The 15,452-nt window shown below is 39.3% G+C and overlaps 1 protein-coding gene across 1 annotated transcript; it reads right to left on the minus strand.

Annotated features, from left to right (window-relative positions):
• Positions 1-215: 215 nt before the first annotated feature.
• On the minus strand, positions 216-13,181 carry MMP8 (matrix metallopeptidase 8). The gene is made up of 10 exons (XM_066360740.1): positions 13,046-13,181; positions 11,128-11,378; positions 10,327-10,475; positions 10,113-10,238; positions 6,518-6,679; positions 4,909-5,026; positions 4,037-4,170; positions 3,039-3,192; positions 2,215-2,318; positions 216-2,063 (listed from the first exon to the last, which is right to left on the minus strand). The coding sequence occupies exons 1-10, from the start codon at positions 13,154-13,156 to the stop codon at positions 1,960-1,962; spliced, it is 1,413 nt and encodes a 470-aa protein (XP_066216837.1). The 5' UTR covers positions 13,157-13,181; the 3' UTR covers positions 216-1,959.
• Positions 13,182-15,452: the final 2,271 nt, after the last annotated feature.

Genomic DNA, 15,452 nt, shown 5'->3' on the forward strand with positions numbered 1-15,452 from the left:
GAATAAATGGTTACAAATAGCAAAATTCACTGTATTTATACTTTGGATAAACTATGTGGTAATATCTAGGAAATTATAGTAGATTATAAGTCAGTCATTTAAAATAAATCATTTATTTTGAATTCATTTAATAGATAAGTTTTGATTCAGAATAAGATGCTAAATTATGCTAAATAATAATTACCTATGGGATTTGAAAACTTTAACAGAAAAGAAAATAGGATGTGCTAGTGCTAAATATATTTTACAATTACATACTTACTGTGTAATAAGATACATTACATTCAAACAACTGCAAATATGACATAGGATTTTGATATCTGGACTAAACATTATGGTCTCACAGGTTTTAAAGTCTTTTATTATTATTTTTTAATTTTTTATTATTTTTCATTGATTTGAGGGAGGAGAGAGAGAAAAAAAATCAACTTATTGTTTCATTTATTTGTTCCATTTAATTGTGCATTCACTGATTGCTTCTTGTAGGTGCCCTGACCAGGCATTGAACCGGCCACTTCTGGTGCCGAGGTGAGGCTTTATCCACTGAGCTACCCGGCCAAGCCCTTAAAGTTCTTAGCAGAAAAAAAGCCATTAGCAAATTTGTGTATCTAAGCTGAATTTAATTTAATTTATTGAGATTTACTGAATTTTGTGCCCAGCATTGTTCGTGCAGTAAACTCCAGTTATCTGTAGAAAGTGTCCTGAATATCATAGGGAAAAAAAGATACTGAACAACAGTTCCAATGAGCCTATTTGATTGGACTCTAGCAGGAGAGAATGGAGAGGAGGTAGGAGAAGAAATGGTTCCTCTCCTTTTTGCTGTCTCCTGAAGATGCCAATAATCCTTTCTGGGGGTTCATCTTTGTCATTCTGTGTTGATTCATTTTATTCAGTGCAGATACACTGATTAGCTTCCTAGGGTTGCTGTAACCAAGTACCCAACTTGGTAGTTTAAAACAACAGAAATTTGTTTTATCACAGTCCTGGAGGCTACAAACCCAAAATCATTGTGTTGGGAGGGTCAAGTTCTTCTCTCTGACGGCTCTAGGGAGGGTCCTTCCTTGTCTTTTTCTAACTTCTGGTGGTTTCCGGCAGTTCTTGATATATAGATGTCTCACCTCTATCTTCACATGGCCTTCTTCACTGTGTATTTATGTCTCTCCTCTTCTCATAAGGACACCGAACCTAGTATAAACTCATCTTAACTAGTTACATCTGCAAAGACTAGTTCTAAATAAAGTACATTCATAGATACCTGGAGTTTGGACTTAAATGTGTCCTTTTTTTTTTGGTGGTGGTGGTGGTTGGGGGACATAACTCATCCTACATACATCAACAGTATTTCTTTACAAGAATGGAAAATAGTGCCACATTTTCAGTAGAAGCCAGGGTGACTGTCTAAGCTGTTCATAATACTTCTAACCAAAATCCAGTGCTAAATTGCATGTAGCACCATACTTAAGACATGTTTATTTTATTACTTACTGATTTTATAGAGACAGGAATGGAGAGAGAAACAGAAACAGAAACATCAATCTGTTCCTGGATGTGCCCTGACTAGGGATTGAACCACCAACTTCTGAATGTCGGGACGAAGCTCTAACCAACCAAACTATCTAGCCAAAGCACTTAAGATATGTTACATAAGCATTTAAAAGTCAGATAAGCAAGTAATGAAATAGTGAGTATTGAGGTGACAAAGAGGACTTCCTCTCCTTTTCTCATGATGGATTCACTAACTTAAGATGGCATATAAAAGAACTAAAACAGGCTCGGCAAACAGCAGAATACACCAGATATATTTTCACTGAGGACAGGACCAATGAATATAGTGACAGCAAACAGTATTATTTACTACTGTTGAGAAAAGTATAACTAAAACATGTCATAGATATGAAAATTAGACTTTTCTTTTATATTCAGAAAATGGATAAAAGCACATTTGATTTTGCTTCAACTTTATCTACAGTTAAGCCATAAAATGCTTCTGTCAACCCTAGTGACTCTATGACCATTAAGGCTAAATGCATAATATCTTGGTCCACTGAAGAAAATGAAGAAGTCTACAAAAAAAAAAAAAAGATAATATATTGAATTAGAGAAGTAAGATCGCTGATGTTTTCAATTAAAAAGACCCCACCTCTATTCCATTCAAATGCAGGTGTGCTATTTAAAAAAATTGAACAAATTAATTAGTAGTTCTTTTCTACTTACTATCACGCTGAAAAACTGCATCAACTCTACTTTCTATTCCTGGAAAGGTACTTGCTATGCTTTGGGGATAACCTGGTTCCATGGATCGTCTTTCGTTATCATATCTGATGAGAAAAAAATGTCTTGTGTTTTAAGACCAATACAGTATTTAATGATAATGATTTTATTTACATTACATGTACTTTACAAAGTGCCTTCACACATATGTTCTCATTCAGTCTTTACAGTGTCCTATTTACTGGGACTAAGAATGCCTAATTTTCTTTTTTTATCTATACCTATTTATAAAATATATAGGTATCACTATTACTAAAATAGGCTTTTCATTGCTGGTGCAGTGTAGTTTTTAAAATGAAGAGCTGTATTTTCTAAGGTTCAGTTAACTAGTACATAGTGTCTTTATCTCTTTGTCTTTCTTTCTTTCTCTTTCTGAATTAATGGAATGAAATCTAACTTAGGCACCAAATTTTCTAGGTTATCTAGATAACATTTGCTTAAGAATGTTAGACTTTAACTCGTAAGTAAGAATTAAACTTTTTCTTTGCATATCATCCTAATGCTTTATAAGGTTTGTTCTCTATCATGATATAGCATTCTCAATATCATGGTGCTGGCATTTTAATTTTATAAAAATAAAAATTTCAACACAGTAACATCATATCAATAGTAACATAGTAACATAGTAACATCAATCATCTTATGAAAAAGAATGGTTATCAAAGACCACCTAGATATTTTAAACCTTCAGATGTCTGAAAGTGGTTTGTAGACAGGGTAAATAAACGTAGATTTCAATCTGGAGTTGAAAAAACAGTATACCTTACCTCCAGACTTGGTTGTTTATGAAGAAGTATGTTTTTGTCCCATGGGAGACAGCTGCATCAATTGCTCGAACATTGCTTGGGAAGCCGTAATTTGATATATCCTGGGGATAACCTTGCTGAATGTCATAGCCACTCAGAGCCCAATATTGATTGCCTGCAAAAGATTCAAGTTATATGGTAGATAAAGTTCTTCCTTTCCTACAAAATAATGTACTGTGTAGCACTTTTTTTTTCTTTTACAGGGACAGAGAGAGAGAGAGTCAGAGAGAGAAATAGACAGGGACAGACAGACAGGAACGAAGAGAGATGAGAAGCATCAATCATCAGTTTTTCGTTGCGACACCTTAGTTGTTCATTGATTGCTTTCTCATATGTGCCTTGACCGCGGGCCTTCAGCAGACCGAGTAACCCCTTGCTCGAGCCAGCGACCTTGGGTCCAAGCTGGTGAGCTTTTGTTCAAACCAGATGAGCCCATGCTAAAACTGGTGACCTTGGGGTCTTGAACCTGGGTCCTCCACATCCCAGTCTGACGCTCTATCCACTGCATTGCATAAATTTATCATAGAAATGATAATGGGATAAATAGTCTTTAAATTGAAGTTCATTGGGCTATGATAGCCCCAGTGATTCCCCAGCTGCTATTTAAATAAATCCATTTTTCTGTGTGACATATACAGCCTCACCATTGGTTGTGTTATCTCATGTGACTACTCTGCAGAGACTCAATGACAACATTGGGGAATTTTAGAAAATTATATCTGGGATGAGGGTGGAAGAACACTAAAAGTTTTTTCATTTTGTAGAAGAGAAAACTGAGGCTACACAAAGATAGATCCTACTCAAGCTTACACAGCAGGTAGTGGCAGATGGACAAAAGCCTGGCCAGTCTAACACTCCCTCACTGGCCCACCTCTTCTGAACCTGAAAGAGACCACCAAAAGGTCTTTTCTCCCTCCAGTCAGGCAGAACTGAACTGAAATGAAACCCTAGGCAGTTACCTTTAAATAGGAAAACTATGTCCCTGTAAGAATCCTCATAAGCAGCCTGTATACCCGTTGGCAGGGACGGCCAAAATAGAGAAATAAAATTGAGTTCAACGTTTCGTAGCTGAGGATGCCTTCTCCAGAAGTATCTGATGGAACACAAGGGAGAGAACCACTCACACTGTAGTCTAAGTAGGCAGCTTCTGTGGGTCTTGGACTAGTATTGGTCCTTATAAGATTGTTGGAAGGATATGACAACATAATAAAAGTAAAGCTTCTAGCACAGTGACTGACATATTCCCAGTGCTTTACTGTGATTTTGCCTTTCTGGTGAGTACTTGACAGTTCTCAGAGGGGGTCGTAAGAGTGACTTCATTTGATTACATTTTACACTGTCTCTTCCTCACGCATTGACAAGTCTTATTTTAGTCTCATTTTTTCTACAAAATGACGAGCATATTTAGACTACTTCAGCAAAAGCAATATGAGCACATTTACCTTGTGATTACATAAACATAAAATAGCCAATGGAAAATAGAAAAATTCAATCATTTAGATGATTGCCCTGCTTTTTAAGTGATAGCTTCCATCTACCTGATGGAATTTGAGTGAACTGAATAATGTTTTGGTGTTGGATGAACATAGCTATGGAGCCAAGCAGCTAGAGCCCAAGTCTGCTTACATCACCACAAACATCTGAATGTTTATAAATGTTTTTGTTTTCTTTTCCTGGATGTTTTGAGTCACCCAGAAACCATTAGGAATTCCAGTGAGATGCATCTGTATAGAATTCAAAGAAAAGCTGAGTAATATGTAACTTCACTAAAGTCCAGTTTTATGTTATGCCAGCAAAAGAAGCCAAAGGAAGGAACAGTTCAATTTTATACTTGTCTTTAAAGAAAAGTATTTCTCCTCGGAGCGTGGTGACAGCATCAAATGTTAGCCGGGGGTCACAGGCTGTGGGTGTGCTTGGTCCTGTTGGTTGGATAGGGCTGTCTGAGGGTCCTGAAAGATAAAAGGCTTTTTATAAACATAAGTCCACTGTAATTCCTTATTGTATTCCAGCACTCTCAGGAGATGGATGGCTACCAGACTATCATACAAAGCAACAAAGTAACTACATTTGGCCCTCTTAAAATTTTTTTAAAAAATAAGAGTAATGGTGATTTTCAGAGAGAGTTCCAGGTTACATTGTGAAGTAAAGAAATTTCAATTCTCTGCCCCCCAAATCCTAATACCATCCTTCTCTCCCTTCTTTGCTTCCTCTTTCTGCATTTTTTTTTTATTGTCACTTAGTATCCAATTTTTCCTTCCCCTCCAAAATTCACCTTCGGGAAAGAAACTGATATCAGACATTTACCCCACAACGTCACTCTAAGTCAAATTTTAGCACTATTTTTCTATAACTATAGTGTTTGCATTTCAATGTGTTTTTTCACAGTGGTACCCTGGCATGCTTGGCTGTGTACTGCTAGCCCACCCGAGACAGCAGAATGCTTCCTGGCTTCCTCTCCACTCTCTTCCATTCCACTTACTTCAGCACTTATAGAGTCACAAACTTCTTCTCTGAATTTTTGTTTTTAGTCACAGCCATTAGGGAGCAGGAGGGCAAGAGGGAGGAGAAATGCAGTGGTCTTATCCAGATGGTACTTATAAAAGGGCCAAAGACTTTTGTCTCCCACTCTGAAGTTTCAGTCATTTAAAAATGTTTCTTTCTCTTCACACATTATCTTCCTTCCCCCACAAACAACATTATTAATATGTTCAATATATATCTTTTTTGTTAGCAAGCTGAAATGCCTTTCTCTGTCTATATGCATTTTTTGTCTTAAGTGAGAAGTCAGGAGACAGAGAGACAGACTCTTGCATGTGCCTGACCGGGATCCACCTGGCATGCCCACCAGGGGGCAATGCTTGGCCCATCTGGGGTCAATGCTCCATTACAGCTGGAGCCATTTTAGCGCCTGAGGCAGAAGCCATGGAGCCATCATCAGTGCCTGGGAAAACTTGCTCCAGCGGAGCCTCGGCTGTGGGAAGGGAAGAGAGAGATAGAGAGAAGTGAGAGGAAGAAGGGTGGAGAAGCAGATGGTTACTTCTGCTGTGCATCCTGCCTGGGAATCGAACCCAGGACATCCACACTCTGGGCTGATGGTCTACCACTGAGTCAACCAGCCAGGGCCTATGTGTATTTTTAATTTATGTAGATTCACATATTGTGAAATTTAATTTATACTGTGTATTATGTATCATTCTGTTTCTTTTCCATAAAGCACAATGATTTAAAGACCCATTGTTACCATATAACACCTAATTCAGTGTTTCTCACTGTTGCACATGCTCTGTGGTGTGGATGCAGCACATTCTACCTGGGTATTTTCCTCTCAGTAGACCCCCAGGTGCCCTCCAACTTCTACCACCACAAACAGGGACTGCAATTAACGTCCTGGGCATGCTCAGTTCTCACCATATGCTGAGATGCTCTTCAGATGACCTTACCATAGATGGCCTGAATGCCATTGATGTCATCTTGAGGGAGTGAGTAGGTGCTGGGTTCGCTGAAAGCGTAGTTAGGATACATCAGGGAACCAGGGTCAGTGGAGTGAGAGAGCCCCAGGGAATGGCCAAATTCATGGGCAGCAACAAGAAACAAGTTGTAATCTGAAATGCAAGCACATGTGGTGAATGGCTCTAAGTGCATCCAAGGCTGGTAGAAATATGATCTCAAGAAATGCAGCTTCTAAGCCAAAATTGCCTGGAGAAGTAGCCCTTCTCGTGCCTGCCATTTACTTTTCCCCTTTAGGAACCTGAAAAAATGAGGATTAGAAGGAACCACAGCAGGAGCTATAAGTTTAGATTAGATGACTATGAACTTTGTGTCAAATTTCAGAATAAAATAAAACCCACCTTTATTCTGACTCCCATATTCATGGGTGTAGATCTGGGGTTCAGAGAACTGCCAGCAGAACCATCACAGGTCTCATGACTCAGAAGCCCTCTCTGCTTGTGCACCTACTCACACCCCTCCCCAGTCTCTCAGGCCCATAGCCCCATGGGCCGGGTCTCGGTAAACAGATAGGTAGACAAGAGGCCTGCCAGGTAGCAGAGTAGCCTCAGACACAGAGCTGACACACTGATCACCACAGTCCAGCACCAGTGCTTCCCTGATTCTGAGCTCTCGTAGCAGCTTCAGGAATTCCCCATCAGGACGAGACAAACCCTGCCTCTTATTGCTCCTTTCCCTCACCTTTTAATTTTACAGGCATAGTGCCCTTCACAACTAGAAACTTAAAAACTTCCAAGGCTAATACTTTTTTTGTCTTAATTTTCTTATTTTTAAAAAATTTTCTTTTAATTTATTGGGTGTACATAGATTCTAGTGTCCCCTCCCATTCCTCCCCCCTCCCCCTTGAAGGCTAATACTTTTTATCAAACAAAGTCCAAGTTCTTTTGTCAAGTCCAAGACCTCTTTGCTTGGCTTCAGCTGACTTTTGAGGGCTTGACTGCTGGTGTGAACTTTTCACTGCAGCCAGCCTATGTGCCATTTCACAGACACACTGTACATTTTCTTACATGCCTGCACTTTAATTCACACTTGTAGAGTGCTTTCTATAGGCTAGGCAGTATAATATTATTAATCCTAACATTTTTAGGAAGCATTTAAAAAATATTTTTACAATAACAAACGGAAGCCCACAGATTTTGAATATCTTATTAGTCTTGCAGCTAATAAGTGATAGAGCTGGGGTCAAACCCAGTAGATGATAAGACTTGTCCTCTTACCCCAATGTTCAATTTCCTGTTGATAAATAGCAGCATAAATTCTATCCATGCACCAAAACTTGTTTTCTTGATCATTATATCCTTCTTCTTCTTCTTCTTCTTCTTCTTCCTCTTCTTCTTTACTTCTTCCTCCCCTTCCTCCTTCTTTACTTCTTCCTCCCCTTCCTCCTCCTCCTCCTCCTCCTCTTCTTCTTCTTCTTCTTCTTCTTCTTCTTCTTCTTCTTCTTCTTCTTCTTCTTCTTCCTCTTCTTCTCCTTCTCTTCCTCCTTCTTCTTGTTCTTCTTCCCCTTCTCCTTCTTCCCCTTCTTCTTCATCTCCTTCTTCCTCTTCTCCTTCTCCTCCTCCTTCTCCTCTTCTTCCTCCTCTTCTTCTTCTTTTGTTGTATTCATGAATGCATTACAAAAACAATCTTTGAGTTCTCAGTAATTTATCATCATGCACAGTTTGAAAGGAGAAATGTATGCAAGAAATATGAATGCATTGAATAATGAGAGTGGATAGAGAAGAAGAAAAAAGGGATGTCAGAGGAGGCCTCATTTCCATCTGAGAGACAAGATAGGGTTGACATTTGACATAACATGGAAATAGAGAGATTTTGAAAAGTAGGGTTTGAGGTGTGGGGAAGGGCACTTTAGGAAGAGGAAGCAACATAAGCAGATGCAGGGAAGTTGGAAAGCACATGGTGTGATCTAGGAACAGTGAATATACAATGCAGCATCTCTCTATGAAATCTGAAGAGAAACAATGAAGGAAGAGGCTGGAAAATCAACAAGAGCTTGTAATGCCAAGTGCAGGTATTTTGACACTTTTTGGTCCATATAATGTAAACACTGAATGTTTTAAGCAGAAAACTAATGTAATCCCAGATGGCCTTTTCAATGACAAACCTTACTGCAGTTTTGGGAAAAATTAGAGGGAGCAGAAATTGGAAATGAACAGTTTAGGTGGAAATGTAGATCATTTAATTCAGGTGAAAGATAATGACCATATGAACAAGCAGGTTCAGCAATAAGAATGCATAGTAGTTGAGAGTGTTATTTATCTTGGTTACACACGGCTCCTAGCACAGGGTCTTAGGTAGAATAAACACAACCTACATGGTGAGAAAATGGTGGGCAGAACAAGGCCCAAACAAAGGTAAAATGTTCCTTTTTTATTATTTTCTATCAAGTGTTCTTTGACATATTATTACCCCATGGCCTTGTGAAATATCATATGGACTGGATTTACCTGTTCTTATCTTCAATTCTTCCCCTCAAGTGGTCCAACTCTTCTAATTCTGTCTTCTGAAAAAGGTGGCTTGCTACATAGGGGCATACCTTTTAAAAATAGCTTCATGAAGACAAAATAACTAGATGAAAAAGGAAGATGGCTGCTCTTTTCTAAGTAGATAGTTTTCTAAATGAACTCAATTATTTCTGAGTTTCCAAAAATAAGAACTTTTTTTCTTTTTTTAAAAAATTAAGTGAGAGGCGGAGTGGCAGAGACAAACTCCTGCATGCGCCCCAATGAGATCTATCCAGCAAACCTCCTACTGGAAGAGCATCCCCATGGGCAGAGCTCCGTTGCTCAGCATGGAGCCATCCTCAGTGCCCAGGGCCAACTTGTTTGAACCAATTAAGCTATGGCTGAGGGAGGGGAAGAGAGAGAGAGAGAGAGAGAGAGAGAGAGAGAGAGAGAGAAGGGAGTGGGGAGGGGTGGAGATGTAGATGGTTGTTTCTTTTTTGTGCCCTGACGAAGAATCAAACCCAGGACTTCCATATGCTGGGCCAATGCTGTACTACTGAACCAACTGGCTAGGGTGACCTTTTTCAAATGTCATTAATCTCATGATGTTAAGAGAAAGATCTACATAAAGCAGTGGTCAGCCAACTTTTTCTGTAAAGGTTGTGAAGATTTTAGTGGTGAGCCACATGGTCTCCATTGCAACCACTTAGCTCTCCAACTGCCATATAGAAACAGCTGTAGATGGCACGTCTACAAGTAAGCGTGGCCCTGTTCTGTTCAAATGTTATTGACATAAACAGGCCAGGTAGGATTTAGCCATGATCTGTAGCTTTCTAATTACTTCTCTAAGAAACAAAATCACGAATTGGCTTCAGGATTTCTTTAAAACCTAAATCGACTTGATATCTTGAGGTACCAAAATTTTTAAATGGTTTGTTTGTGTGAGTTTAAAGTATTATGATAACATACACACGCGTGCACACGTGTGTGTGTGTGGGTGTGTGTGTGTGTGAGTGTGTGATGGCAGGGAAAAATTCCAATGTGGCAAATGTTTATTCAGAAGCTGCACATTTGGATAACTTACTTTCAGATGTACTGGTCCATGTTTCTTCTGCATCAAAGTGAGCATCTCCTCCAAGACCTGGGCCTGGCTGAAAGGCATGAGCCAGGATTCCATTGGGTCCATCAAATGGAGAATTGTCACCATGAGCTGAAATAAAAAAAATATGTATAAGGTCTTTGCCATGTTTCATGTTAGCCAGAGAAAGCAAAATTGAACATGCCGGCTTTGAGCCTACCTCTTTCAACAAAATCAATATTGATGTCTGCTTCTCCTTGTGAGATCTTGGTGAAGGTCAGGGGTGATACACCGCTCCAGACGTTAAAGGCTTTCTCAATAGCTGCTTCCACGCTGGTGTGTGGCAATTGTGGGGTATAGTTAATGATCCTTCAAAATGAGAAGATGTGTGAAGGGCTCATTATTGTTTTAGAACAGCACTCGGTCAATAGGTTGAGTTTCTGCATTTTGGAGTGAGATGCATACATAATAAGCTACCACTGGAGAGGGTCTAGGTAGGGCGTTCTGGACAAGTTATTACATGTCTTTAAATTTAATTTCTTATTTACAAAATGGGGATAATAAAATAGTATCCCTTTCATAGGGTTATTGTGAGGGATTAAATACATGTAAACTATTTAGTTCACTATTTGGCAAATAGTAGCACTTAACAAATATTGGGTATCATCATTATCATCATCATCATCATCATCATCATCATCATCATCATCATAAAGTGTATGGAAGGTGAAGCTACTTTCCCTCCAGTGATGACTAAGTCTTTTTTGGATCCTAAAGTAAGTTCTTAGAGAGACAGGCTAACATTGGCATAGTCCTCTTTAGATTATTAGAGAAAGAGGTCAAAACGGCGGGCTTTGGAGTGAAGAGGTCTTTACCCTTGTGCTTTCATACTCATTCATTGGCATCTAAACTCTACAAGGCAAGGGTGTTTGTTTACTTGTCTTTGGTGTATTGCAAGTCCTAGAATAGTGCCTGTCACATTATAAATGCTCCATAAACACCAGCTGAATAGAAATATCACCTGTAGGTCAGGTTAGTCTGTCTCCACTTGGGGTTCCCTGGAGTTAACATGAAATCACCCGTGTCAGGCACTCCACAGCGAGGCTTTTGCATCATCTCCAGGGTTTCCTCATTTGGCCTTCCCGTCACTTTCAACCCGAAGAATCGCTGCATTTCTTTAAGCTTCTCAACTATCACACTGGTGCTGTACTTCTCTGACTGTTCGGTAATTGGTATACGTTTTGGTAATTGGTAGAAGTTTTCTAGGTAATTCTGGACAAAGACAACCTTGTGAGGGGACTTGCTATGAATTACTTTCAATTCCGTGGGCATTTTGCATTCCTTTTAAGTTACTGCAGACTTGTAACAGTCTAGTAATAACCTGATTGTCACAAGAGAACAGTGGCTATTGGAAAGAACAACCCCTCAGTAAGTGCTCCAATTAATGTTTATACAAAAAAAAAAATAGGCATTTCATAAGGGATGAGATCCAAGTCCTCATGCAAAATGCTAGACTACAATTAGGAGATGCTTTCTTATTTTTATTAAAAAAAAACCAAAACAAAAGAGCACTAGCATTGATTGACATCTTGAAGTATTAGTTGCATCAAAGCAGATTCTCTCTTTTAATCCTCTTTTCACCATTGCAGAGAGGGTTTACTCCTCCTTATTAGGACAGGGAGGTGTGAAAGGAAAAAGAAGAAATGAAGGTGCAGAGAAGGAAGGAGATTGCTGAGGTACCAATCCGGGTCCAACTCATCATATTGCTTCTCAAGTGACAATTGACAATTTCAAAAAAGAAATGCAAATAAGTTTTGGGGCAAGAGCAGCCTCACTGACATTAGTTAGCATTTTATCTACCACAGTAACTCTTTTAAAGGGGCCAACACTCATTAGGAAGTAAAAGTTCAGAGGGGCATCAAGCCAAACGTGAGATCGCTTTCACCTCAAGCAGCCTATGAATACCTGATACTTCACAAGTGACAAAGTACAGAGCACTTTTGTGTTCCCACAGGCTATGGAATCCGGTTGGTTTGGGTTTGAATCTTACTTCTGCCACAAATTAACTGTGAGTCCTTGGACATATATCACTTAACTGACTTCAGAGTCACTTTGGTTTCTAAAGGGGCATGAGGGTTGTCATGAGGCTGAAATAAGATAATATTTGTGAAATATTTAGCAGAATGCCTTGTACAGAGCAAATATTTGAGTAAACTAGTTATTAGCACAGTGGTTACTGTCACCGTTGTAAAAGATATTCTTAAAAAGTAAAAGAAAACAAGAAAAAGAAACAAGAACAATGCTTTTCTAAAACTGTAATGCCAAGAAAACTGTGCATGACAAATTTATAACAGCATTCCCTTGTGTGTCTTAAAACTTTGGCCTGATGTTTATACTGTGAAACAATGGGAAAAAAAAAACTATTGGTTTTGCTTTTATAGTGCTTCCAAGAGTTTATAAACAGCCCCATAATCCGGTGTAAGGAAATAGGATTACACTATAAACTGATTTTATTTCCTATATTTTCTATCTCCACGCTTTCTTATACACCTGGGATTTTTGGCTATGAAGACAAGTCCTATGGAAAACACCAGACATGTCATAACTGGGCTGAAGATCTATTGGAAGTGAAAATCTTAGGTAAGTAAGAAAGGAACACCACTCAGTTCTGTAATTAAGACCATTCCTTCTGACAGGGCTCCCCAGCTGGTGGCGGCCGGGCAGCAGCATGTTCCGGGTTTGCTGAGCCCAGCTTGTTTTCATGTCTGGCTTTCAGAGGATCCGGCTAGGAACCCTTCAAATTTCTGCACTGAGATGTTTAAGCTCAAACAAATCATTCACATCATTTCTTTCAGGCTGTTTTAATTAAAAAAGAGAAAGCAACTCAGATAATTTCCTAATTACCAGCAAATCAACCACCCACCTGGTTGCTAATTTACCTGAACAACCTCTAAGTTTTTCTTTTCTTTGGGTTGAAAGGCCACTGGAGAGGCCTTGGAAAGCTGCACGTGGAGAAGCAGCAGCAGTGGAAGCATCTTCAGACCGGACATGGCCTTTCCTCCGAGCTCTGCCTCTCCTGGCCTTCCTCACTGGCGCTCTGTGGAGGGTCCTTCCCCTGGTGGGTGCCCCGACGTTCACAGCATCCTCTGTCCCTCACCACTCTCTTCTGGTCCCTTATACAGCTATGTCTTAAACAATTGCCACATCAGGAATGTGAAGAAACACACATCAATTACACTCTGACAATTTTGCAACATTATAATGTGATTTAGTACCCCCAAATAGAGAAGTCTTTCTACAGAAAAAGTGCAATTTGCTACTCTTTGCTCTTGAGGGTTTTAGGTAGATATATACTTTTGCATCATTATCTGGTCAAGGAAAAGGAATAGGAGACTAATCCTGAAGTTATGAACAGCATTTGTCTATAGTTTACTTTGCTGGGTATATAAGATACTGGCTATATTAATTTACGCATGGAATATTGTTCAGTTAGTGGTAGGTATCTTAGGCCCAGTTCAAGAATCTGCACTTACCCACCCTAGCTATGTGTGAGGACAGTGTGCCTTGTGTCGTCACAAAGCAGGATGTGCACGGGGGTCTTGGAGCAGCTTCTGAAGGATTGGTTTTGGCATCAATATATCAGAACATCTTCGATCTGCAATCTGGATCTTCCACTTGAAAGACAAAGAAAGCAATAAGGACGATAATAATTAGCACTTGCTGGATATTATTATGCCCCAGAAATACATGTTGTATCTCTATCACTTCAGGTCATCCTCACACAACCTTGGGAGGTAGATACTATTATTATCATCTGTATTTTGCAAAGGAAATCAAGTCCAAATAAGTGAGATGACTTGTACAAGTGACCCACTCTGTGATCACGGAGGAGGCAGGAGTCAATCCCTGGTGGATGTGTAGGGAGACTGAGCTGGCAGCTAGCGCCAGGCTGTTTTATGGTTTCCACGGCAGTGCCCAGCTGGCCCCCTAGTGGAGCAGTAGCTGTAGGCCATTAACAACTGGGATACCTTGGCTTGTGTTCAGGGAGGGGACAAGAGAGGGAGAATGAGGTGTCTTATATTCCCCAGAGAAAATAACACTGAGTGAAGATTGGCAGACAATGTGGCTACCTAGGGGGTTGCATTGGTGAGGGGCTCTCGGGCATGTTTTTCAGAAGATGTCACCTCGTCCCACTTATTAAATCTACATGAATGTAGGTTATGTTACTCTACCATATAGTATATATATTCATTTACATGTATTTATATATATAAATATAAATACTGTTCACAATAACTAGGGGATATTTTAAAATGAATATGAAGCAATAACAAAGAAGCATTTGTTTATTTTTTATTAAATAAGAACATCAGAAAGCAAACAACAAATCAAATAAACTTGTTTGATTATGCAAATGAGATGTAAAACTGACTTTTATTTCTTTGGTGAAAATGCACTATACAAAAGGCTAAAAGTACTGGAGTATCTGCAAGTTCCCTGATTCCCTAACTTTTGTGAGCAGTGTATTATAAAGGGTATTCTTTATGTATTCTTGTGTATAAATATATACATCAACATGTATAATATGCTAACAATGTGTTAGTATTTAAATAGTGTCTTTGTGTAAGATGTTATAATAAGCAGTTCACTTCCCTCCTGATGTTTCTTATAATCTGCATAACCAATCCAAAGAAATACATCTTGGGTTAGAACACATCTGGACAGCAGATTAATGTTCATGATGTAGATTCCTACATTCAATAAACATTTCCTGCCACCTACCATATGCCAGGTGCTTTGATGGGTAATAAATAGTTTATTAAACATAATAAATGGTTCAGATAAAGTGGTGGTGGAGTCTAGGGAAAAAAAACAATGGTGGGAATGTGGAATCAAAGAAGGCTTCATGATAGAGGTAGAATTTGAACTGGCCCTTGAAGGAGAAGTAGATTATGGACATAAAGAGATGTGGTGATCTATTCTCTATACATATGTGGTACCTCCCCACCTACCCCAAGTTGTTCAAGATATTCTAAGGTCATGATCATGTTAACCCTCCCTTCTTACATAACTTAGTTCTGACGTGGCTTTTCCCCTATTAGGTCTTTAGTGAAAAAACTTTTTCTTACTGAATAAGAATGTCTTAAAATTGGTCTACCTTATGTTGAGATGTTTACAAGATTGGTTTTTTGTTGTTGTTGTTGTTGTTTTTTGTTTTTGTATTTTTCTGAAGCTGGAAACAGGGAGGCAGTCAGACAGACTCCCACATGAGCCCGACTGGGATCCACTGGGCATGCCCACCAGGGGACAATGCTCTGTCCATCTTGGGGCGTCCCTCTGCAGCAA

Source organism: Saccopteryx leptura, chromosome 1 (assembly GCF_036850995.1).
Source record: "Saccopteryx leptura isolate mSacLep1 chromosome 1, mSacLep1_pri_phased_curated, whole genome shotgun sequence".
NCBI classification, from domain to species: domain Eukaryota; kingdom Metazoa; phylum Chordata; class Mammalia; order Chiroptera; family Emballonuridae; genus Saccopteryx; species Saccopteryx leptura.